This window comes from Alligator mississippiensis, chromosome 1 (assembly GCF_030867095.1).
Source record: "Alligator mississippiensis isolate rAllMis1 chromosome 1, rAllMis1, whole genome shotgun sequence".
NCBI classification, from domain to species: Eukaryota; Metazoa; Chordata; order Crocodylia; family Alligatoridae; genus Alligator; species Alligator mississippiensis.
The window spans coordinates 96,477,594-96,503,833 of record NC_081824.1 but is presented as its reverse complement, the minus strand read 5'-3'; the positions used below and the strand labels follow the sequence as shown (position 1 = coordinate 96,503,833).

The 26,240-nt window shown below is 43.8% G+C and overlaps 1 protein-coding gene across 2 annotated transcripts; it reads right to left on the bottom strand.

Moving 5' to 3' along the window:
* Nucleotides 1-645: 645 nt before the first annotated feature.
* On the bottom strand, nucleotides 646-26,240 carry RPF2 (ribosome production factor 2 homolog). 2 transcript variants are annotated; one of them, XM_006261608.4, is made up of 10 exons: nucleotides 26,117-26,240; nucleotides 22,960-23,092; nucleotides 19,365-19,402; nucleotides 18,794-18,833; nucleotides 7,886-7,967; nucleotides 7,315-7,391; nucleotides 6,000-6,099; nucleotides 2,875-2,977; nucleotides 1,666-1,810; nucleotides 646-1,300 (listed from the first exon to the last, which is right to left on the bottom strand). In XM_006261608.4, the coding sequence occupies exons 1-10, from the start codon at nucleotides 26,137-26,139 to the stop codon at nucleotides 1,118-1,120; spliced, it is 924 nt and encodes a 307-aa protein (XP_006261670.1). In that variant the 5' UTR covers nucleotides 26,140-26,240; the 3' UTR covers nucleotides 646-1,117. The 2 variants fall into 2 exon arrangements, with proteins under 2 accessions (XP_006261670.1, XP_006261671.1); XM_006261609.4 differs by lacking the exons at nucleotides 18,794-18,833; nucleotides 19,365-19,402.

Sequence of the window (26,240 nt, the reverse complement as noted above, 5' to 3'; positions counted from 1 at the left end):
TGTAGTAATGGTCTTGCCCCTATTCTCCCAAATAACAGAGGTTAAGAGAACGAAAAAGATAGCTAGTTGTTATTTTTCACACACCAAAATATAGGAAGACACAAGCTACTTTATGAAACAATATATAATTCTGGCTATACTTAACAAGAATTTTCACTTGCTATATTCTAACTTCTACCTCATTGAGCCTTGAGCATTTTTCACTAGCTTGCTGCATAAGGCTTTGGTGCCAGCTTAAGTGGAAAACAACTTTGATTTTGTTTTGTAAGAGTATTAATAGAACAAGGCTCTCAAAGCCATGAGAAGAACAAGGGAAAAAAAGAAGTCAAACTTTTGCTGCATTAGTAATCTCATTCTGGCAATTAAGTATGGTAAGGAAAATGGTATAAATACTAAGATTAAAAACCAGAAATTAAGTTGGTTTTGACACTTCCAGGCTTTGTGGAAATGAAACAAAGGACTGCGTACCAGAAACTAAAATCCCGAAGGTCTCATTTATACTCAAGGTGAGCATCATGTGTTTCGATACTATGGTGATGAATGTAGCATAAACACCTCAAATAAGTGGCATTTGAGGAGAGAACAAGGAGACAGCTCACAAGTAGATATTAATACTGACATTGTTTCTCTTTTATGAAACACACATTGAAGACAACTTTGTTTATTAAGTTAGAGAGAGAGAGGTACTCCAAGTTATCTGGGAGTCTAAATAAACAACATAAGATGAAAGTGTAAGTCAATGAGAAAATTATTTACGCTTAATTCCAGAATAGAGTTTATGTGATGAGCCTAATTCAACCTGTGTCCCAGGGATAAGAACCCCACAATGCTGCCTGTTACTAGATAACTGAATTCTCTCTTCTGATGATGTCACCAGATACATTTATTCAGTTTTCTGAAACCTGATAAATCATGTCAGATTACTTCCTTTTTAATACGCTGGTCTTATATTAAAGCCTGAGACCACACATCCATTTGTATATGAAGTTGCATTAAAAAAATATTTACATGGCTTTTAAAAAAAATAGCAGCAGAAAGGTCCGTCTCTGCCATATACTTTGTGAGAAATACAGTGAGAACTGATGGTCGCAAAAGTCCCCAGAATTATTCCATTCTATCAAACTGATTTTGTTTTCTTTGGACTAATCCTTTCACCATCTCCAGTCATCCGTTCTGCTGGCCTCTTCCTTAACCCTTTCATTTTCCTGGTCTGTAATTTACCAAGATCCTGTTTCTTCATATGGATTCGACCATAGGTTGTACCAAAGACATCACGGGAGATATTTTTCTTCTTCTTTGGCTGTAAGAGAAAATGAATGTTAATAAAGACCATTTAGTCACCAAATGATTACAGACAGATGACATCACTATCACAGAATTCCCAAGCATTCAAGGCAAAGGCACCTGAAGTGAAAATGTACAAATTAAATTAAGGATTTCTGACTCTTACCCCACTACATCTTTATCCCACTCCCTCCCATCAATGTCATGGAATGGGCTTTGGGGTGTTGATCCAAAAAAGCTATGATTCTGCAGAGAATGTATAATGCGGTAATGCTTTCAGCCCTGCATCTTTTTTATGGCTAACTTTAAAATTTGTTCTGGCTTAAAGATTGTGCAAGTTGAAGTATAATGTCTTTTGTATACAAGACCAGTTTTAAGTACCTTGAGTGCCTTAGGCTGTTTTAAAGATAACTTATAAAGGTCATCTGAAGCCAAATGTGTCCTCCTCATCACCAAATCTAATGAAGGTCCCATGTCTTCTAATTCAATCCTTGGTATTTTACAGCCTGATTTCTTCAGTAATACTCTAGAGAAGAGAAAAAAGAATAAAAATATGAATATTGTCCCCTCATTTAGTTTGTAATAATTTCCAACTATTTTCTGACCTGCAGAAGAGAATTCAGCCTTTATGAACAGGTGCTACTGCTCGATTCTTTGCTCAGAAAAATACATGGCACTATGGCTGCTTACAAATGCAGAAAAACAAACAAACAAACAAAAAAGTGCTTTACTTTGAACTCTGCATGCCCCTGCACTGAGCCCAATGTGTGTCCAGGAGAGGCGCTGCATTAGTTTGACCCAGCTTGCCCAATGTCTGGTACTTCAGCGGGGCTTTTTGGCGCTTTTATCTAATAGCTGATTGAATCATAAGAAGCCAAATTGAATTCAATCAGCTATTAGATAAAAGCGCCAAAAAAGCCTTGCTGAAGCGCTCAATCTATACAGAAGCTGCAGAGCCTGGTTGATCTAATGCGCTAACTCTTCTAGTTTAAAGCACGGTTGTTGTTTTGTTTTGTTCTTTTCATGTCTGTCAGAAGACTAAGTGTAGTTAAACATGACTTTTCAAATCTGTTTGATCATAACATGAGAGCATTCAACATCTATTCAGCCTGAGCCTGTTCCAAACAACTACCCAGGCATCAATACTGCAAATTCAGTTTGTTTCAAAAGTAATTTGACCTCATATGCATTAATCTAAATTTAAATTTAGATTAGGTCTGTGATATTGGATTAGATATTTTTTCTGACAAATTACAGAAAAGCGCCTCAGGCATAACCTGTGAAATTGAAAACTTTTGAGAATGAGAAGCTATGAAACAACACTCCCTCTAAGCTGCATGGTGTGCGTGGCCATGGCCACGCACACCATGCAGCTTAGAGGGAACGCTGATATGAAGTATGATTTTAATAAATCATTTTATGAGAGAAAATTTAACAAGCTAGATGTGTATACAGAGTCAGTATCTGATGAGGTGTGTCTACAACACAAGCTAAAATCTGAGCCTAAACAGCACAAGGTCACTGTAGTGTAGAATGAAATCAAGGTTCACGTTAGACAATCTAAGTGTACAAAAGCAAAAGGAAGCTTACTTATAGCTTCGCATGTAAATTTTCCCATCCATTGCTGTGAAATGCAGAACATGTTCTAATCCAGCCAGGCGAACATAGGGCACAGTAGGACCCTTGAAGAAGTCTGAAAGAATATTTAAACATACTGAATGCGCCAGGTTTCTTCTTGAGACAAACAAGACCAAAACCATAGGACCACAATAAGAGGATGCTAATTTGATAAGAGATCTCCATTATAGCAGATGGAACTCAGACTGACTGGTAAGTGTTTTCTAAATATTCCAAAGCAAAACTCTATGCAGATTTGTTTTTTTTTAGAATCACTGAATGTAACAAGTGTCTCTATCATCCACATCCATGAGTTTTTACTTGAAGCCAAAATACATGTCAAGTTGAGCATATCCCGCATCTGAAAAGCTCACTGCTACTGCTCAGAGGTGTAACATTGGGAATGAGCAGAGTACAGAAAAACAAGTATCAGCTTCCCAGACAGTACTCTGCTAGCAATGAAAACTCCTGAACCTAGTTAATTGTTTTCTTTTTTTTTTTTAACAACCAAAAGGAGATAAATATATGGACACTGTTTCAATAGCAAACGGGTATGTCTTTTGAAGTAGCATCTTTAGTTGTCTGAAATAACCCACTCTTTTAAAGTTTCAACTACAAACTCAGAAAAATGAAATGCATCTCATAACTGTTCAAACAAGCTCGTGGTTATGTATGCATTCTGTAGTACAGAAAAGAATATCTGGATAGGTTAAGAGTTTGTCAGACAAATTGACCGATTCAAAAAACTCTGGCACCAAAGCCAGCAGTTAGGAAAATGGCAGAGATCAATATGAGGTAAAAATACAGAAAACAAAGAAGGAATACCTTTTAGTGTTACTGATTGATTTTTACTGACCCCGTTTATAATATTCTTACTGTACTTATTGTACTATTATACAAGACTTACTTATTATACAACTTTCTATTTCATTACCCTGTTGAATACAGCACTATTAAGTGAAAGAAACCTGCCATTACTGCATCAAGTATTTTTCACTAAATGTACACTATTCAAACAGACAAATTAAGTATGATCAGTTACATGAAAAAGCAGCTTAGTTTTCAAGCAGGAACTTTAGATACTAGTTAACCAAGGGTTAGTGGCCTCTAGCACAGTTTTCATAGCAGGACTGTGAAAAACAGTGTGAGGGAAGTTAACATACAACAAGAACATCAAATGTGCCCATCATCTGTGGAGGGTGGAAGAAGAATGTGACCCTGTCCCTAGAGAACAAGGTGTGTTAATAAAAAACATGGATGATCAATACTCAAAACAGGGGAAATGCTAACAGACTGCAAAACACGGGGCTCACTTCCCTTCAAGTTTCCTGTTCAGGTTACTTTCTAAAGATTTCCTTTTCAGTCACTTCCTCAATTATCATTTTCAGGAGTATCAGCACTGATAACATGCACAGAAATGGTAGGATGGAGAAGAAATACAAAGTTCTACCTCAGAGATGTTCAGATTTCTTGGCAGCCAGGCTGCCATGAAATCCCAATTTCTTAAAATGTGTCTGGACTCAATAATTGGGCAATTTTTAATATGTAAATAGGGGATATTAAGGAACAAGTGAGCCGACAGATGTTTCAATGAGCAGGAAAACATTTTAAGCCATGTGCTCAGGAAGCTATTAGAACAGGGGATTCAGTGGCTGCATCTCAAGAGGGATGTGCGGTGGTGGAAGTAGAGGGCAGGGAGGAAGGAAAAAATCACTGGGCTCCTAATACCATCATAAAACTGGCCAGTGAAAGCCCAATGACACAAACAATATTAAGATACTTTTTATGGGAACAGGAGGGAAAATAAAATAAAAAGGTATTTTTTTCCCTGTAGGGGTTGTTTAGAAGGGAAAAGTACAGTTGCCATTTATATACACCCAAATAAAGTGTCCCCAAACTGTTAAGTGGATTTCAAAGGGTCAGTTACACAAAACATGCACATTAATTCCCTCTGCTTATGACTTGTATAACACAAGACCACCTTCACATGACAGCCCAAAAATGCACAAATCCTTTTCAAGGAACAAACCAACAAAAACTGGGTTGTTTACCATGAACGTCAGTAATGTCACACAGCTTTGTTAACAAGGGATCATCAGATAACTCGTTTTCCCTTGGGGATCTCAGCAGCACTGTAACAACAGGGTCTTTAAACAGCAGTGACATCTTTCTAGGTTTTGTGGCAACAGTCAGGGATTGAAAACATTTTATTTCTCAGGAACAGAAAGAAAGAGCTACTCCCTATCACATCATAGGAGTTTTGGGGGAGGCCAAATTATAAAATGTAAATTATCCGATGTTATCAGTGTACTGTTATGTGGCTGAACCTTTCCTCCACCTATTGTTTGGCCTCTAGATGCCTCGTGGAATTCAACAGAACACCAAGACATCTGGTGTGTACTTGGCATACATTCAGCAGAAAAAAAAATTGGATGTATATTTAAAGTGCTATATCAGTAAGGCTGCAACCTTCAAATGAAGGCTCTCAAGGCCTCTAAATGCTGGAAGCTGTAAGGGACATGGGGCAGGGGACAGATCAGGGAGGACAGGCCCTGCCTAAATGCTTTCCCCATTAGCGCCTGATCTGTGCCACTGAGAGATGCAAAGTACTGGGCTAAATGGACCTGGGGTCTGACCCAGTATTGCATCTCTTATATTCTTAAAGTACATGTGGCTCCAGACAAGACAAATTAAATGGGAAAACTGAAGTTATCCAGATGGGTAACAATATAATGCAAAAGACCAACTGTACATTTACCTGGCACCTGTCTACAGCATGAGACGCAATACCTTACAGTTTAGACTTCTGTCTGCCTCTTGCATCCATCTGTATACAAACACCAACACCAGGCAAATACACTTAAAGGGATACTCATCAGAATTAACTTTTCCAATGCTTTCTAGCCTTGGAGAAAAATCTATGTGTACCTGTTTACACATATGTATACCATTTAAAGTGAACAGGTACAATTAACGCTAGATATTTCTGTGCTTTTTTGTACATGTTGAGCAATACTAGCAAAATACCAGTTATTACATAACGTTGTCACTGCTTAATGCAGTACAACTGCTGAAACCCTATTATTTAAAATACTCACCAATGAGAAGGCTTTTTAATCTTCTGTACTCCTCACTTAAGTCAAACATATCACCAGCAAATATTAACATGGGTTTTGTTCCTTCAGGACACTTGCTGTTCTATTGGACATATTGTTTATACAAAAATAAACAAATATTCAAACAAGGTTATACAGCACGTTATTTGCTTAAGTGACCAGAGCACATTCCATTCTATGCTGTTTTGGCTTCTGATAAACACGTATAGGGATAAGTATCATTTCAAATTTATACGCAGTACTTGTATATGGAATTTTGTGGGTCCTTTGAATAGGTGAGTAGTGTCTAAGGCCAAATAAGGCAAAAGTCCCTGATTGTAAGATGAGTTAGATAGTGAAAGAAACACTGTATTGGAAGTGCTGGAGGAAGCTTGTTGGCTTGGGATTACTAGTACACAAAGCACAAGCAAGCACACTGCATTTCTTGCACTGAGAAAGATGTGGAAGAGACTTAACAGAGCATTCAACCCATTACCAAATAATGGGCTTGATACCGACTCACTGCTAGTGGACTACAACTTCCCTGCTGCATAAATAATTATGAAAATATATTTAAAAAAAAAATTAATCACACTGCAAGGGAGAGAGTTCACCTTTAAAATGTTTTTTGCTACCTAAAAGGACTATTCCATTATCACCTGTTCTGAAGCTGTAAATAAGCAGCTGCCAATTTCTGTAGTTTCCGAATTATATGCATGCAAATACAGAATGGATATTTTCAAACCAGTTTTGATGCAGGTGGAGTGTCTGCGCTCCATATGCAAGTCTATGAGCTTCAAGAAGAGGTGCTACAATTCTTTTAGCTAGAGATTAATGTTGTTCTAATGCATGTATGAAGTAAGGAGTAAAGCAGTCAATTACCCGTGCTCTGTGAAAATCAGGGTTTGTGCATAACTGAAGGTCCAGAAAAGCCTTTGAAGTATTGCACATATATTATAAAAATCACTGGCTGTGAAGAGATAAGTTCCAGCCTTACTAGTGTCCCTAATAACTTTAAGGACTGTCCACTGGTAGAATTTGATTGAGATAATCTGATTTAAATACATTTTTACAAAGATCTTATTTTCACCTAAATGTTGGAAGCAACCCAAACCTATAGCAAAAATTTTTCAAAGGAACCAAATGGTAATCATATACACATACAGAGGACAAAAATAAGATACCAAGATGAACCTGCACACATTAATCCTGGCAGTCCGAGTCAGTATGTTAAAATGATCTTTTGTATACATGTGTGAGATGCAACAAAAAAGCTCACCAACAGATGTCACTAGAGTACCTGCAGTAAACATCTTACCTTAATCTCTTTTAAAGAGACAAACTTCTCAATGCCTAGCTCAATCATATCTAGGACGTGATAATCAAACATGCAACCTGTGAAAAAGAAAAAAAGAAGTTGCTTTAGCCCAGTGGTGCTTAACTTATTTGGGCCCATGGGCCAGATAAGAGACCAGAGCGGTGGCATGGGGTCAATCCACATGCCAGATTCAGTTGGGGGAGGGGGGGGGGGCGGGGGAGGCAGTCTATACGTGATCTACTGCATCAGCCTGAATCTATGCTCCAGATCCAGCTAAATGCTAGCCCAATCCTGTGCACTGGATGCAGCTGCAGACTGACTGCATATCAATGCAATCTAGCCTGTAGGGCCATATCATCCAGTCCATGGGTCTGGACATTTAATCAACAGGGGAGCAGCTGTCACTGCTCCCTTGTTGCCAAACTTCTGGATTGGGGAAGCCCAGCAAGCCAGATCTGGCCTGCAGATCAGAGGTTGAGTACCACTGCTTTAGCCATTTATTTTCAAGCCCTGTTTCTTTCATTCTGTTTAGGGAAAGTGGAGAGGGAAGGAATGACAATTTTTTTCATACCTATTATTAAGTTGTTAGGCCTCTTCTTGTTATGCGAACCAAACATAAACAAAGAACAATCTGACTTCTTGGAAAAAAATTCCTATAAAACAAAAACCCATAAAATTCAGTTAGTAAGTACATCAATGATCTAGTGAATGTTAGTGCCACAAGCATGTCCATTTAAGAGCTACAGCTTATAAAAAAGTGCCTGTATTTAAAAGAATTTTAAGTGTTTCCAGCCATGAAAAGACTGTGTATCGTCTACTTTTCCCCTAACATTCACCTAGTCCCTTAGAAGTTTTATGGATCTCCACACCAAGCAACATTCCTGACATTTTGCTTGGACACCCTGTTCCTTAATTGATCCCATTAATCCTAGCTGTTTGTCTTTCAACTACCCTCAGTAGCTTCCACACTCCTGAATGTTAGATTCTGGTAGATACCTTGAATCATTACTTCTATTCCTGGCCAAGCTGTGAGTTTTTAACCTTTGGGTGGGCAGCAGCCAGCCACCATCATTATCTCTTCTCTGTACTTCCTCTAATATGACTTTTATTGCACCTGTGTTACTCTGCATTACATTCCTTTGCCAGTACAAATCCTGAATCTGACCAAAATTCAGTAACTTTGCCATTACAAACCCTCACAATTTGGCATATATGGTGTTGCTTAAACTTTTAAGTTGTAAAAAATATTCCTAGAGAATCTCAAAGTTCTAATGAGGCCTTTCTAGCCCTTGTGGTTGCTGAGAGGTGTGTGAATGTACAACACCAGAAGATTCCAGTAGTAGATGGCAAATTAACATCCTCCCCACCCAAGGCTCCTACAACATATATCCTTGAAATGTCCTGATTTTTTAAACTGCCTCATGTCACAACCCAAAGGTGTGATTTTTTGTTTGTGTGCGCGCCTCGGCACCGCTAAATTATTTTCCTGCTATTTGTCGCTTTCTTTGCACGGTAGAGTTCTCTGCTGCAAGAGAGAACTCTGGTGCAACGGGGATTTCCCGCCAGATTACAGCTTCTTTGCAGGGTGCATTTTTTTTTTTTTCCATAGACATTAGGGCTGGAAGGGACCTCGGAAGATCATCGAGTCCAGCCCCCCGCCCAAAGGGCAGGAAGTCAGCTGGGGTCATAGGATCCCAGCAAGATAAGCATCCAGTTTCATCTTGAAGGTGTTCAATGAAGGCGCTTGAACAACCTCCAGTGGCAGGCTGTTCCAGACCTTGGGGGCTCGGACAGTAAAGAAATTCTTCCTTATGTCCAGCCTGAAATGATCTTGTAGTAGTTTGTGACCGTTCGACCTAGTCGTCATCCCTTGGGGCGCTCTGGTGAACAAACGTTCCCCCAGATACTGGTGGTCACCCCTGATAAACTTGTAGGTGGCCATCAGATCACCCCTGAGCCTGTGCTTTTCCAGGCTAAAGAGCCCCAGGGCTCTCAGCCTGTCATCGTAGGGTCTGCTTCCCTGACCTCTGATCATGCGCGTGGCTCTTCTCTGGACTCTCTCAAGCTTCTCCACATCCTTTTTGAATTGTGGAGCCCAAAACTGGACGCAGTACTCCAGCTGCGGCCTCACTAAGGCCGAGTACAGGGGGAGAATGACGTCCCGGGATTTGCTTGAGAAGCATCTATGGATGCAAGCCAGCGTTTTGGTCGCTTTACTAGCCGCAGCATCGCATTGCAGGCTCATGTTCATCTTGTGGTCACTGATGACCCCCAAGTCTCTTTCTTCCATAGTGCTAGCTAACATAGCACTGCCGAGCCTATAAGGATGCTGCGGGTTTTTTTCCCCCAAGGTGGAGAACATTGCATTTATCGGCGTTGAACACCATCAGATTCTCGTCCGCCCACTTGCTGAGCCTGTCCAGGTCAGCCTGGATCATCCGCCTGTCTTCTGGTGTGGATGCTTTGCCCCAAAGTTTGGTGTCATCTGCGAACTTGGCCAGTCTGCTTCTGACTCCAGTGTCCACATCATTAATGAAGATGTTGAACAGTATGGGTCCAAGGACAGAGCCTTGGGTGACCCCACTGGTCACAGGACACCACGATGAGTGACTTCCATCAATTACTACCCTCTGGGTCCGACCCCGGAGCCAATTTTCCAGCCAGTGGATCGTGGAGGACCCAAGGCGACAATTGGCCAGTTTCTCCAAGAGGCGATCATGGGACACCAGATCGAAGGCTTTTTTGAAGTCAAGATATATGACATCAATCTCATCTCCCTTGCCCAGGTGATAGGTCACCTGGTCGTAGAAGGAAATGAGATTGGTCAAGCAAGACCTACCCACAACAAACCCGTGCTGGCTATCCCTTAAGATGTTGGCGTCAGCCAGTCCATTAAGGATGGCCTCCTTAATAAACTTTTCTAAGATCTTCCCCGGGATAGAAGTCAGGCTGATGGGCCTATAGTTAGCCGGATCCACTTTCCTCCCTTTCTTGAAGATAGGCACCACGTTGGCCTTCTTCCAGTCTTCGGGCACTACACCAGAGCGCCAAGAGTTTTCAAAGATCCGCGCTAGAGGCTGGGCTATGATGCTTGCCAGCTCCTTGAGTACCCTGGGGTGAAGATCGTCAGGGCCGGCTGACTTGAAGGTATCCAGCTTCTCAAGATGTTCCTTCACGAAGTCAGCATTAATGGAGGGCAGGGGATCACCCTCACCCGGACTTCCCGGCCCAGTAGCGGGCATGGGCGTCCCATGGGGCTGATGAAAGACCGACGCAAAGTACCTATTTAATAGGTTGGCTTTTTCCTGGGCGTCAGTTGTCAGTTGCCCCATCTGGTTCAGCAGGGGTCCAACGTTGCCCCTGCTTTTCCTCCGGCTCCCCACATATCTGAAAAAGGACTTTTTATCGTCCTTGATGCTCAAAGCTAGCTGGAGTTCCATTGCAGCCTTGGCTTTCCTAGTAATCTCCCTACAGGACCGGACCAGTGCAGAATAATCCTCCTTGGAGGTGACTCCCATCCTCCATCCTTTGTAGGCCTTTCTTTTTAGCCTCAGGAGGTCTGCTAGGTCCCTGGAGAGCCAGGGGGGCTGCTGTGCCCTCTTGCTGCCTTTCCTCCGAGATGGAATAGACTTAGTTTGTGCATTGAGGATCACTCCCTTGAGGAGCAACCACTCTTCTTGAACTCGGTTCTATCGCCCCCGGCTCGCACATGGCAACGGGAATGAGATCGGAATCGCTGCCGCACATGGCGACAAAGGTGGGATCGGGGCGTGGCCCGCACACCTCAAATGTACAGGGAAGGGGGGATGCAGGTGGGCCAGGATTGCAAATTTTTCGCTGAATGTTTTTGATCACCACTGCTAAGGAATGGCTAGGCACATTTCATGGTGGCGGGGTAGGGTGGGGAGGTCAGTTTGTTTTCCCAGAACTCCTGTTAAACAGCAAAGTCTTAGAGCTCACCATCTTTCCTCTGTATCCCCTACTTTACCCTTCAAGACAGAAAAATAACTGAGATGTGCTGCAATTAATTCAGTTGTATGTTAGCCAACATATAGAAGTAAACAGTTGTGCTGCAGGGTTAATTGTGTAGTTTTAGGAATAGGTTAGATAAGGGCTTGTATGGGATGGTTTGGAGATTGATAACAAGATGCACTAGATGGGCAGTTTTCAAACTGTGTCCCATGGAGCACTGGGGTTCCATGACAGGTCATCAGGGGTTCCACAAAGACAACAGGGGTAATGGCAGTGCACAACCCAAGCACCAAGTCAGGTCACTTGGCTCCACGTCAATCTTCAGGACAGAAGTAGAAGTTTTGCAGCAGAAGTGATATGGAAGAGTTCTGTGACTTTTGGAAGTTTGAAAACCGCTGCACTAGATGATCTCCAGAAGTCGCCTTCAGTCCCACCTTCTTTGATCTACTATTCTCTCACTGCTTAGAGTATTGCAAAGGCACTTTGGAGTGCTTCATACAGCACATCTGTTCATAGCCTCTGAAAGGTGAAGTATCAGGCTGGAGGGAGGCTACTAATGGAGTTCCTCAAATAACAGTCTTGGGACTGGGGTGTAGGTTGTAGCTGTGTTGGTCCAAGGACACAAGCAGACAAGGTTCTTTAGGTAAATCTGATATCTTTTATTACACCAACTTAAATAGTTGGAAAAATTTTTTTGCAAGCTTTCAGGTTTAAAAACCCTTTGTCAGGCTAAGGAAGTCTCTGCAGTTGGTGTCTTGGGACTGATTTTATTAAATAACTTTCATTAATGACTTCTAGGTAAGAAGTAGGGGAGGGTTAGTGAAATTTACTAATGACACTAGCTTAAAGGTGGGGTGATGAACTGACCCCTTCCCCCACGTGACAGATCCAGATCACAGGGCTCCCTGCAAGTGGGATCCAGACACACTGGCAGCAGTGAATCAAGTATCGGCAGCTTTGGGGGCCAATGCAGCCATTCCTTGTTCCCTACCACTGACACATGCCCCCAACAAGGCTCCATGCCCTACTTGACCTACCCTAAAATTCTAGGAGCCCCACAGTCCAGATGTCATCTCTATAGACTAAATCCAGCCCATACGTCTGACACCCCTGGTTTAAGGCACCAGTGATGACCTGGATGTCTTTGGAGATTAGAGAAACAGAAATAGCATGAAATGTAACACGACAGGCATGATCACAAGTTTTTGCTATAAGCTAAGGCTCATAGTTGGAAACAGGGAGGGAAACACTTAGATGTACAAAATCAATTACAGAATGACTATCAAATCAGACAAGCCATATCTGACAGCCATGAAAAGAGAGACACCTGTGACCCTATGCCATATCAGGAGATGCAATTCCAATACAGATGGAAAGCAATACATTATACATGCCACTGGCGCAACATCATTGGACTACTGGGATCAGAAACATGCATTCAGGTTCAGAAAAGATGAATTCAAGTTAGAACTGGTGCAGAAAAGGATTGTTAGGATGATCTGGGGAATGGAGGGATCAGGAGACTAAATAAGCTTAGTCTGCTAAGTGCAAAGGAACAAGGGCTCACAGGGAATAATGACAGCTTTATAAATGTTATCAGTAACAGATAAACACCAGGGAGATAGAGACATAGAGGAGAGCTATTCAAGTCTAAAGTTCACTGTTGACATAAACCCAAATAGGTACAAGACCAGGGGTGGGTAAAATGACAGGTCCAGTTGGTGGTCAGACTCCATTTCCCAGCAGCCCCAGCCCATACCAGCAGGGTGTGCAGTGGGGCGGGAAGCTGCTCCAGGGCCAGGACCTTGAGCTGGTATACTGCCTGCATGCCGCTGCCCATGGGACCCATGCTCACCACAGGTCTCCATACAGACCGTGGGAGCACAGGGCCATCACAGCCCTGCTGCTCCTGGGGTCTCCATGGAGACCAGCCAAAGCAGCGTGGACAGGGGCTGCTGGGAAGTGAAGTCCACCATGGGCCCAATCTGGCCCAGGGGGTGGACTTTGCCCATCCCAGTACAGACTCAGCACAAATCAGTTTAGGCCATCAGAAGAGAGGCTCTGGAACAACTTCCCAATAGGAGCAGTAGAAGCAAAAACACTGGTTTTAAGAGAGCCTGGTAAATATAAAAAGGGATTTTACAATGTGGTGGCCTACGATTGCAGGGGCAGCATGCCATGACCTAGAAATTCCTTTCTAGTCCTACCTTGCTAAAAAACAAGTTGTTTCATAACCGTATTAAGCCCTTCCCAGCGATAAGAATAACAATGACACCAAAGGTATGAACACAACTGTTTCATAATAAAGTAACCTTGCTCTGTAATAAAAGCAGAGTGTACACATAACACACCTGTGTAAGGAAGTGCAAGTTACTCCACTCCAACACAGTTACCCTTCAGAAGGTGAGCAGTAACTATTCATGTCACTGTCCTAACCAAATCTTATCCTAAGATACTTGCTTGACACTAGGCTACTCTGTGCCCCAGTGCCCAGACACTGAACCAGCACCTACTGCAGGCAGTCATCTTGCTAGAGATGGTCATCATAAGTCTGCTCTTGCTACAGAGTGAAAACTGGGGTAGTTACTTGTGTAGTAATTATTAGGGGTGTGCAAAATGGGCCCTATTCGATTTGGATTTGGCCTGAATTAGGGACAGTGATTTAATTAGTTGATTCAGATCACTGTGCCCGATTCAATTCAGCCGAATCCAAATCTGAAGATTTGATACTGATTCGGACATGGACACATCTTTAAATGTTTTTTCTACATGCTTTGAGGTACCAGCATGGCTTGCGGACGCTGCAATGCTGAGGTGGATACAGAGTCCCAAAGCAGTGCGGGGGGGGCCCCCCCCCACATGCTCAGTGGCAAACCCAGAAGTGGACCAAAAGTACTTCCAGTCCACTTCCAAGTCCGCTGGGGAGTGCGCAGGAGGTCCCCCTGTGTTCTCCTGGCTTGGCAATCAGCCACGAGGGGGACTCCGGGTGCCCCCCAGACCCAGGAGGCACCAGTCACTGAGCCAAGGGAGTACAGGGCGGCCTCCCCCTCATGCTCTCCAGCAGACTTGGAAGTGGATCAGAAGTGCTTCTGGTTCACTTCTGGGTCTGGTGCCGAGCATGCTGGGGAGCCCCCCGTGCTTCTGTGGGACACTCCATCCACCCCAGCCATCACAGAATTCACAAGCCACCTGCTACCTAGAGGTATGTAGAAAAAACATTTAAAGCTGTGTCTATGTCCAAATTGCCAAATCTTTCCAAATCTCTCTGAACTGATTCAGAGGGTTTCAATTAGATTCGGAGAGATTAAAGGGTCTCCTGATTCGATTTGGATTCAGAGATTCGGCCACCGAATTGGGCCAAATCGAATCAGGAATCGAAGCTTCACACAGCCCTAGTAATTATGTCATGCATCCACACCCTTAGAGTACAACAATATGCTGAACTCCCGTTCCTTGTACAAATATTTATATTTCAGCGAGCCCGTCTCAGGCTCTAAAACAGCAGTTCCCTGCAGTTAGGGGTTATAAAAGTTATAAGCGTGATTGAAACTCAGGAAGTCCCCAATTCCCCATCTTGTGTCCCACATAGGCAGGGCAGGAGCTTTACTGAGCTTTAGTTACTCCACAGTAATGACCTCTGACTACATCCAGGTGAGCACAGCCATTTGTTTCCCCAGGAACAAGCAGCAGCAGCACATCTTGTGCCGCTGCTACTTGCACCTAGGAAATTCTTGTGCCACATGCACTCTGGCACACGGCAGGTTACCCCAGGTGGCGTAGAGGAAGCTGGGACTAGCAAATGTGCTGGCCCCAGCAGCTTTACCTGGGGTTCTGAGGGGCAGAGAAGCTGCAGCCACAGCACTTTCATAGCGAGGAGCCTGGCCAGCAGCTGGAGTGTGGCTCTGGCCGGCCAGGATCTGGTTTTGGGTGGTGCATGCTGTGCTTTTCTGCATGGGTTTTTTGACCCTGGGATGCCCCAGGATCAACACCTGCCCCCCCCCGGTAGCAGTGCAGGGAGCACCTGCCTGCATGGTAAGTAGCAACACAGATGAGACCGCAGCGCTACATACCGTATGGCCGTGGTCATCTGGACATGACCTCTGTGGCTGTAATTACTCTAGGGCAGGGGTGGCCAACCTGCGGCTCCGGAGCCATATGCAGCTCTTCAGAAATTAATATGCGTCTCCTTGAATCTTTGCACAAGCATACGGTGACCAGCTTCCAAACGACCTGGAATGCCATCACTGGTGCTACCTCTAGAAGATTCTTGGTATAAAGTGGAAAGATTATTGCACAAATACCAGTGTCCTCACCCACGCTAACATCGCCGGAGTGGGAGCATTGATTATACAACATCATTTGCGGTAGACAGGGCCTTGTGTGTGCATGTCTGAAGTATGTATACCAAAACAACTGCTGTACTCTCAATTCAGCCAAGGACAAAGCACCTTACCGGGCAAGAGGAAACACTTCAAGGATACTCTTAAAGTAAACATTAAGAACTGTGGCATTGACACCACAAATTGGGAAAAACTAGCCTGGGACAGGGTTACAAAGAAAATTAACCAGGAGTAGAAGGGGGTGAGGGTAGGTCTTTATGAAAAGAGGAGGAACTATTTACATGCCTGAAGTTCAGTGGGGACAGCTTTGCTTGCATCAGCTGCTCTGCAATTACTGTTTCTGTGCCCATTCTTACTCCTTACTTCTTAAGCCAGGGCAGCTCATATCTATCTGATAGGGCTGCACGAAGCTTCAATAGCTGATTCGATTCAGAGGAGATTCGGCCCCATTCAGGGACTAAATGTCCAGATCCGAAATGAATCAGGAGGCCAACTAAAAGCTCCAAATTGATTTGAAGCATCCGAATTGATTCAGAAAAAGATTTGGAAAAAGATTTGGTGAATTCAGAGATTCGGCCATATACTAAACAGGCAGCTGACAGCTGCCTCCAGCTGGTAAATCTGTTGGGATTGGGAGAGGTAAGAGGCGTGGGGGAGGGAGGGATTGGGGCTGGGCTAAACTGCCCAGCTGAGGGGGGCGGGGTGAGGGGGGTGTCCATTACTCAGGGAGCAGGGCATGGGATGTGGGCAAGGCAGCACTGAGAAGTGGGGGCTATGCCCTGTTGCCGCCCAGAGTGAGCCGTGCCTGCATTGCACCCCTCCTCCCCCCTGCCCGCACTGGCTGGGCAAGTGGTTGCAGGGGAGAGCCCCCACAGTTCCTCCTGCCAGGGCAGAGGCAGGCACAGCCAGAGGAGCTACCGGAGAAGACCCCCCACGGCTGCACTGCCCAGCCCCATCCCCCGCCCAGCACTAAAAAAAAAAAAAAAAGCCCTGCACTCACCAGCTGCTGGAGTGACGATTGGGGCCTCTGGGCACTCATAGCAGAGTCTCCCACACACAGTGCAGGGCAGTTGGGGGGGGGGGGGGGCAGCAGGAATCACTCCCCGCCACCTGCACAGCAGCTGCCCCATGATGTATGGGTGCAGCGCAGCTTGGCCGGGTGCCGTGTGCTGTCTGGGAGCTAGGCGGCTCCACCCGTCAGCCGGAGCTCCCGGTTTGATTCCCCAGCTCCAATCATTCCCCCAGCTCTTCAGGGGGGGTAGCTTGGATCTGTGCATGGGGTTTCAGCAGGCTGCTGCTGCCGGCTGGGGAAACAGCCCAGAACCACCACCACCCGGCAGCAGCAGCAGCCTGCTGTCACCCTGCATCATCTGGAGGCCTGCACCCCCAGAGAAGAGCTGGGGAAGTGATCAGAAAACTGGGGGAAAGATCGGGGACCTGGGGAATCAAACCTGGAACTGAGGGGATATTCAGCCCCGACTCGATTCCCCAGCTCCCTATTTGATTTGCTTGGGAGCTGGGGCAGCTCCAGCAGTCATCCAAAGCCCAGCAGCACACGGCTCCAGCTCCCAGACAGCACACAGTGCCCTGCCAAGCTGCACTGCACCTGTGCCATGGGGCAGCTACCACTTGGCCCCGTGGTGTTGTACAATCAATGCTTCCGCTCCGGTGGCATTAGCGTGGGTGAGGACACTGGTATTTGTGCAATAATCTTTCTACTTTATGCTAAGAATCTTGTGGCGGTAGCACCGGTGATGGTGTTCCAGGCACGACACATAATTTTTAACATGCTAGGGAAAGGATCTTATTGTATTGTCTTTTCAGGCCATTGTTATTTCATTGATTCTTTTTATGTTTCTTGTCTGAATGTAAATTACAAGCTGAAAAATATATACTGCTATTAAGGTCCCATTATTTCTATTCTCAACATGGTGATTTTCTCCGAAACATTTCATCATCATTTTCTCATCTCTTAAATCAAGATGGACTTTTTGCCTACCATAATTTTTTTCTCTGTTTGTAACTTTTTGGGTGCCCAGCAGATGTTTTTGAACCTTCACTTGTTTCCCTCAGTTCTGCCAACAGTTGTTTTATGCTTAGAGAAACAGTCTGTTTTAAAAAATTGCCAACTATACAGCTAACTGGTTGACAACTATTCTATTTGCACAAAATAAAGGGAAACATATTGTGCGGTTGGTACTTAGACAATAGCCAATTACTTTTTAGGTCAGTGGTTAACTCATCTCAGTTCTTAAAACATGATTGTATATTACAGCTTCCTTTCTCTTGTGCAGGGCTAGCTGTGACCAGATGCCTTTGCAATAAACCCCTATGTTGTTTCCTGATAGAGACAGATATGTTCTAGCACTTAAATACAAGATGTAATCCTGGGATTAGACTCTATTTTTGCTTTCCTGTCCATAAACAAACTTATCCTGTCAATGGTACATAATGCTAAATGGATTTAAGAAGACCTCTGGATAACCATGCTTCTAGTCACAAGTGTGGTTTTTCTTTTTTTTTTTTTATGAAATAGTTCACTTTAGTGGAAATTTCTGAATTCTGGAACAGAACTCATGATTCTGAATCTTTGATTTACATTTTTTAGCAGTGCATTAGGCTTAGGTACTCTACCTAACTTTTTTTCCTCTGCTCATAGTAAAGCAACCCAGGTATATTTCCAGTTAATTCCATGTTGCAAAAATTTGTATTTGTACAAACAAATAATGACTACCAGGTTAGATTTACAAGAGAATCATGTAAAAGCGTTGTCCACACCTTCACACCATTCTCCATCACTTATAAAACACTAAATAATTCCAAGTGTTTTGTTAGTTTCATAACATGTATATGAATGCACTGACTTTAAGAGCACCCTAAATTTTTACTACCTCAAAAAAACGAAAAAGTTCTCCCTTTAAGCCAACAAGCTTGTTACTAGAAAATGGTATCCTGTTAATAAAACCCCTACAGCAGTATATTAGGACATAGAATTAGATACTGAACATTTTCAAAATTACACAATAATTCCTCTAAAACCTAGTATCTGGGGTACATCTTCATTGAACCTGGAAGAGCTGTAAGGGATAGTAGTCTTGTGAATTATGATATTCTGTGTGTAACCTGCCTTGTTCCAGAGCGAGCTGAATAAAATGATTTATACTCACCAATGACGTTTGATCCTCAAAAGGTCTGGTAATATTTTTTCTGAAAAAAAGAAGGGGGAGAAGAAAAAAAGGTTTTCTTCCTCCCTTGTGATTTCACACTAGCCACCATGATAATACCTGGGTTCCTGTTCTCTGCTGGGATGACTTTAGCTTTAGAAGTACAGTTCCATTTTAGATGCAAAACCAGCCATTCTGTTAGTTTTTCTTTAGTTTTTCCCAAGTCAAAAGTTCTTTGTCATTTCCTCTTGATCTCAGCACCTGAATCTCAAACCACCATGTAGGCAGTTCTCCAGAAAGATATGCCTTTGCTTTTTCAGCCATGCTATGTTCAATATACTTAAATTTTCATGAGCTGTTGCACCAAGCTCCTTATCTTGTGTAAACAGTTACAACATTTTTTCAAATTATATTTAATTATATATACTTTTTATTATAAACTGTATTTCCTACCAAGATGTTTTGCAACTTATCTTTAATAATGTTGAATTTTCAATTTGTTACGGATCTGCATCAAGTTGAATTCTGCACTATTTTGTGGAAATGTATCAAGCAATTTAAAAACATTACTTACTTTTTATATAGGACAGCAAAGGGCTTTTTCAGGGCATACTGTAAAATTAAAAACAAAAAATTTGCAAGACAGAACTTTACAAGACATCCTTTTAATGCAGGAATATAATAACCATTTTTTCCCTTAAATTCTACAAGAAAATGGCATCAAAAGAGAAGCGAATAGCTTCCAAATGAAACACAACAGTGCTCACAAAGAACGTAGCCCAGAAAGAAATCAGATGAGTAGTGAGGCCCACAAAAAGACAAGATACTGGAAACCAAGATTGGTGTCTCTAAGGGAGGTAGAGATAAGCTCCATCTGAGGGTACTGAAGGAACTGGCTGATGTCATTGCACAGCCACTGGCAAGAATATTTGAGCACTTGTGGCACATGGGCTAGGTCCTGGAGGACTGGAAAAGGGCCAATGTGGTCCCTATTTTCAAGAAGGGGAGGAAGGAGGATCCAGGCAACTATAGGCCAGTCAGTCTCACCTCCAGCCTTGGCAAAGTCTTTGAAAAGATTATTAAGGCTCATATATGTGACAGCCCAGCAGGAAAAATTATGCTGAGGGGAAACCAGCATAGGTTCACAGCAGGTAGATCATGCCTGACTAATCTAGTCTCTTTTTATGACCAGGTTACAAAACACCTGGACACAGGAGTAGGGGCAGACACCGTTTACTTACACTTCAGGAAGGCCTTTTCAATACAGTATCCCACCCCATACTGGTAAACAAACTAAGAGGCTGTGACTTGGATGATTACACAGTCCGGTGGGTGGCAAATTTGCTAGAGGGTTGTACCCAGAGAGTGGTGGTGGACGGGTCGGTATCGATCTGGAAGGGCATGGGTAGTGGGGTCCCGGAGGACTCGGTCCTTGGACCGATACTCTTCAACGTCTTCATCATTGACTTGGACGAGGGAGTGAAGTGTACTCTGTCCAAGTCTGCAGATGATACAAAACTGTGGGGAGAAGTGGACACACCAGAGGGCAGGGAACAACTACAGGCAGACCTGGACAGGTTGGACAAAAGGGCAGAAAACAATAGAATGCAATTTAACAAGGAGAAATGCAAAGTGCTGCACCTAGGGAGGAAAGATGTCCAGCATACCTACTGCCTAGGAAATGACCTGCTCGGTAGCATGGAAGTAGAAAGGGATCTGAGTCCTAGTGGACTCCAAGATGAACATGAGTCATCAGTGTGATGAAGTCATCAGCAAAGCAAACTACACTTTATCATGCATCAGCAGATGCATGACAAACAGAGCCAAAGAGGTGATACTTCACCTCTATCGGGCACTGGTCAGACCACAGTTGGAATACTGCGTGCAGCTTTGGGCGCCACACTTCAAGAGGGATGTGGATAACCTGGAGGGTCCAGAGAAGGGCCACTCGTGTGGTTAAGGGCTTGCGGCCAAGCCCTACACGGAGAGACTAGGGCACCTGGACCTCTTAAGACTCTGCAAGGGAAGGTTGAGAGGCGACCTTGGGGCTGCCTATAAATTCATCATGGGGGCACAGAAGGGAATTGGTGAGGCTCTACTCACCAAGGCGCCCCTGGGGGTCACAAGAAATAATGGCCATAAGCTAACAGAGAACAGATTTAGACTGGACATTAGGAAGAACTTTTTCAGTTAAAGTGGCCAAAATCTGGAATGGGCTCCCAAAGGAGGTAGTGCTCTCACCTACCCTGGGGGTCTTTAAGAGGAGGTTAGATAGGCATCTGGCTGGGGTCATTTGAACCCAGCACTCTTTCCTGTCTATGCAGGGGGTCGGACTCGATGATCTATTGAGGTCCCTTCCGGCCCCAACTTCTAGGAATCTATGTATAGACATAAATAAGTGAAACACCAGAACCAAGAAACAGAACACCGCTACTTCTCATTCCAGCATTAAGAGATTCACCACTTTAAATTTTAAGGCTAACTGCACCAGGCTCTTAATGGGAGGTAGGGACAGGGGATGGAAATCTTTCTTGGGAGTTAGAGTGTGGGATTAAACTGGATTCGAACTATACAAAACAGCTGCAAACACAATGGAACCCTGATCAGTAAACTGACTCCTAAATCCCACTGCAATATGAACAATGACAGTAAACTCTGACAAACGGTATCATCTCTCTCTACACCTGTTTTCTGTCTGTTAAAGCAAAATAAAACCTGAGCCCACTATTCCTACAAATAGGTAGGAAAATAAAAGAACTTGGGAGGCCCCAAAATGAAAGGCATCATGGAAATGGAGAGTATTATTAAAACTCCAAAATAACAGTAAACACGTAGACAAAAGCAAATACATAAAATATTTATTGTAAGCCCAAATGATTCTAAAGTAAGAGGCCAATACTTCTTTATATTACTGGAGGGTTGCAAGCCTACTCTAGTCCTTATATGTATTTACAGTACTTTTGGTGTTTGATAGTATTAACTCTGGCAGATTAAATGTGTTATCACCAAGGCAGACTTTATCAAAAAAATAATTATTTAAAAGGTTTCATTTAAAAACGCATATCTGTGACACGCATTAATTAAGACCAATTATATATATTTTAACCTGTTTGGTTGCTGGCTTTTAGAAGAAGATTACAAGGCATTGTCTAACTACTGCAAAACACTTGCAAGTTAACCATTCATTCTCATGACATGCTATTTTCCACAGCAATGGTCAATTCTACTTTCCCTCCATCATGGACCCACATACATGGCTGCAGTTGACAAGCAATGTGATCTTGGCCCCTGTGGCAACCAGCACTCTAATAAGTACCAGACCTTACATAAATACCAATCCTGCTCCCTTTTGTGGTGGTGGAGACTGAGGGACTCTAGGAACAAACTCCCTCCATTTGCCTACTCTTGCACAGGAGGTGCTGCAGAAAGGGATCTCTTTTCTCTTCTGGAGCTGCAAGAAGTTTTCCCACTGGGGAAAAGGTGTAGCCAACATAACTCTCACAAGCAGGATGCAAGGGGCAAAAAGAGCCCAGTGACTGTCAGGATAATCCCGCTTCTACCTTTCCACCCTGTTTGAAATGGGTTGCTTCCTCTCTGCTCCTTCCTTCTCTCCAGCCCTGCAATGCCAAGCAAAGGGAAACAGGAAAGGGAGGTGGATGCTCTGGAAGCATGACCCACCTTCCAAAAAATGGGAAAGGAGAATCAATGGGAGAACTGGGGGATGCATAACTGACAGGCTGGAGTACAGGTAGATATGGGCTTGAAAAGCATAATATTAGTCCATTTGAAGCTGAAAGCTCCATACCAAATAGCTTTTATATAAAAATCTTTGCAATGCAATATAAATTCTGCAGTAGTGGCCAAAGATACCTTATTCCTCTGATCTGGGCAGCCTGACAATACTAACTGTCATGCTAAAGAAGGAGGTGGAATGGGAATATGAAAGAATGAGAAGACAGACCAAAAAAATAAAAAGGAAAAAAAAAGCTCTAGTTATTTGGGTTTTGACCCATGATTTAAAAAGTTTTACATTCAACCACACCAATCGTGCAACAGGTAACACACGAGTTACTGTTAAAAAATAAATAAAAGCACAGAAAAATATTCTTGGTGCCCTGGAATAAATTCTAGCTATACACTGTAAACATACATCCAACAGACATACTTACAATGTCTTTAAGCACTCCAGTCACAGTTAAGTTTGCATTTCCGCCTTTTATGAGCATGGCATTTTTCGTATTTTCAGTAAGCTTTGGCTCTCTCTTCTCAAGAAATCGTTTTGCCCTTTTAGTTTTAGGCTTTCTGTGATGAGAAAATAATAATTAAAATATATTAGCCCATGTATGAAATGGGTGACAACCACCTGCAGTCATTAAATGGTAAAAAAGGAAAGAGAGAGAGAATACTGTAATCACATTCTGATTCTTTAAACTAATCTCAAAAGTCTATTCCAAACAAAACTGTTTTCTTTATTTAAAAAAAAAAAAATCCACATGGTAAAGTCTTGTCCACACTTTTCTTAACTTGTGTCAATTAGTTTATGGGACAGCATTCTTTTCTCATCTCTGCAAAAGTGCATATGGCTTCTCCTTATGCAACAGACATGTATCATATTAAATGTTCTTATAAGCTGTTAAAAGAAAAAATTCAACATCATGCCTAGAATATGTCTTGATAACAACCCACACGTATAAAGTAAGGGTGCACTGATAGAGATTTTTGGGGCCGACATCGATATCCAATTTTTAAAGAGGCATATCAGAAATCAGATGGGTACTGGTCGATACAGCATGAAGAGCTGCCTCCAGCTGGTAAGTCCATTGTGGTGGAGGGGGAGGGAAGACGCACCGGGGGGGGTGGCAGTGAGGGAAGGGGTAGGCACTGGCCAGCCAAAGCAGGTGTGGGATGGACCCACAGCCTCCCACAGCTGCGCGAACCCTGGGAGGACCAGGGGGATGGGGCAGGCAGCACATGCCCCTGAATCTGCATGGGGCAGGGTAGATGGGCTGCAGCTGTAGGCTAAAGACGGGGCTGCACCTTGGCTCTTCTCGCTGGGGGCTGGGCTCAGGGTGGGGGCTACAGTTGGGGCTCCAGCCACCCCAAATTTCACTGTAGCTCCCTCCCAGTGCCACTGCGCACTCCCAACTCTTCCTGGCACGTGGGTAGAGGCAGGGTGTTGAGCCGGGGCTGTTCCAGGAATGCAGTGACAGCCATCCTGGGAGGGAGCTACGGTGAAATTTGGGGTGACTGCAGCTCCCTCTGTAGCCTCAACCTGAGCCCAGACCCTGGTGAGAAGAGCCCGGTGCAGCCCTGGCCTCACCCTTCACAGATCTGGGGGCACCCCCTTCCCCCCATGCTTTCCCAGGGTGCACACAGCTGCAGGAGCCACCCCCCCCAAACAAGCCGCAGATACGTTCTGTGCCCCCCTCCACCACAGCTGGGCAGCACCTGCCCCTATCCCTGACCCCTCCCTCACCATGTGGAGGGGTAGGGGGGTTGATCTGCACCCCCCACATCCCTTCCCTCCCCGCTCCCCTTCCACCAGAGACTTACCAGCTTGGGGCAGCTATCCACACTGCAAGGCTGTGCTCCTTGCTGCCTGAATGCTGTGCTGTGGCTGTACACACGTACAGGCATTTATCAGCCAAATTACTGGCCCCAACAGGCCAGTTTCCGATACAGCCAAAATTTGTTTATACTGGTACCGATCTGATACCAGATGGATATATCAGTGCATCTCTAATATAAAGCATTTGTTATTTTACAAACACATGCTCTATACAAATACATAAAACAACAAAACTTTCCTAAAGCTTTCATTCCAAAGTTTAATGCTGGTCCCATTACCCTCATTTAGTGGACATTTGTCTTAGCCTTTTTTGTTGTTGTTTATTTGGAAGCATTCAGCCAAGTTTAGCTTTCAGCTGTTGGAGAATAACTGCTGATTTTTTCTTTTTAACATTTTTGGTTGGTTGGAGCCGACTGCATGACAACTCGGTACAAAACTTATTTAACTTGTAAAAGTATATACATTGGTAATTTGTTCATACTGTATTTTTTCGGTATGATGAAGAGCAAAAGATATATATTGTCTCATTACATTTAAATTATGATTACAATTATTAAAATTGGCAAAATATGGAATGTTTATTCTTTGCATGGTAGTATATGCCTTCCTGTAACTTCACTTGGTTACTTTATTATAAATGAGTAAGATCATATAATAGATTGCATGTAATATGTTTAATTTTAAGACAACACATGATGTACAGTTTCTAATGAAAGGTTTCTTGTATTTTTTTAATACATCATGAAGTAGCAGAGAAGTGCCCAGCATAACTGTTGAGCCTGCAGCTGTGGTGCCCTGGACAGCTTTCTGAGACTACACTATTGCCTAATTTCCTTGTTTAAGGAAACTACAAGACCTTTCAAGTTTCTTTACAGAACCTGGTCTTGATGCCTTGACAGTAGTTTGAGGAATGCCTATGGGTTTTCCAGAACTGTAAAATGGTTGTAGCCCATCCAAGTGTGAAAAAGCAAAAAGAAAAATACAATTACTCCATCATCAGACTTCAAAGTAGCAAATAACATTCAAAGTTGCTGAAATTAACCAAAAAGTACTTTTGTTGCCTAACTCTATAGCCACAGAGCAGCTCCTGAGAACTGGATAATATTCTCAGAAAGCCAGTGAGGCCACCACTGATGCATGCTCAACAGTTACACTGGGCACTTCCCTGCTTCTTCATGACCCATTAAAAAAAAATAGAAAAAAACTTTCATTAGAAACTGCCCATCAGACCTGGTCTTGAAGTAGGGTGAACAAAAAACAACCATGACCCTTTTACATAGATAAGGCAGACAGAGATGGAGGAGGACACCTGGGAGTGAGAAGGAGCCACCACCACTGATGTCACTTTGAATGCTCACAGGCAGTAAACACTCTCTGCGGTTTCATTTCAGCCTATAGCCCACAGGCTTGGTACCGTCCTCCAGAGGGAATCTGAGCTTGCCCTACATTTAGAGACGAGCAACCCAACAGGTCAGGGGCGGCACAAGTATGAGTGCACGAGTGGCAAGAGCAGCCTGTGCAGCCGGCAGGCAGCACAGCAGCAGCTCGGGCAAGGAGCAGAAGCCGGAGCAACAGATTTGGCAGGGAGCGCGCAGCCGGGAGCAGAAAGGAGAGCAGCAACGAGGGCAGGGGTACAGAGCAAGACGCAGAAAGCAGCAGCTCAGCCGGCAGCAAGGCGGGACAGGGCTCTCGGAGGCAGGAAGCGCACACCCACACCCACGTCCCTCCGGACCCCGCAACTCCAGTCCCGCACTCACAAGACGCGGTCCAGCGGCTCCATCTCGGTAGCCCCTTGCACGCGCGGCTCAACCCCACGTGGACGCACCGCACACAACCGGAAGTCCGCATTCCCTTTTCACTCTGTAACGTCACATCCGCCTA

What these genes read in the sequence shown, in the direction of transcription:
- RPF2 (XM_006261608.4), bottom strand. Translation starts at nt 26,139, where the DNA reads ATGGAGCCGCTGGACCGCGTCTT. An exon ending in TTTGCTGTCCTATATAAAAA is followed by an intron (nt 18,834 to 19,364) that starts GTAAGTAATGTT and finishes TCTTTTTTTCAG; the next exon opens with AAAAAATATTACCAGACCTT. An exon ending in AACAGCCTAAGGCACTCAAG is followed by an intron (nt 1,301 to 1,665) that starts GTACTTAAAACT and finishes TTTCTCTTACAG; the next exon opens with CCAAAGAAGAAGAAAAATAT.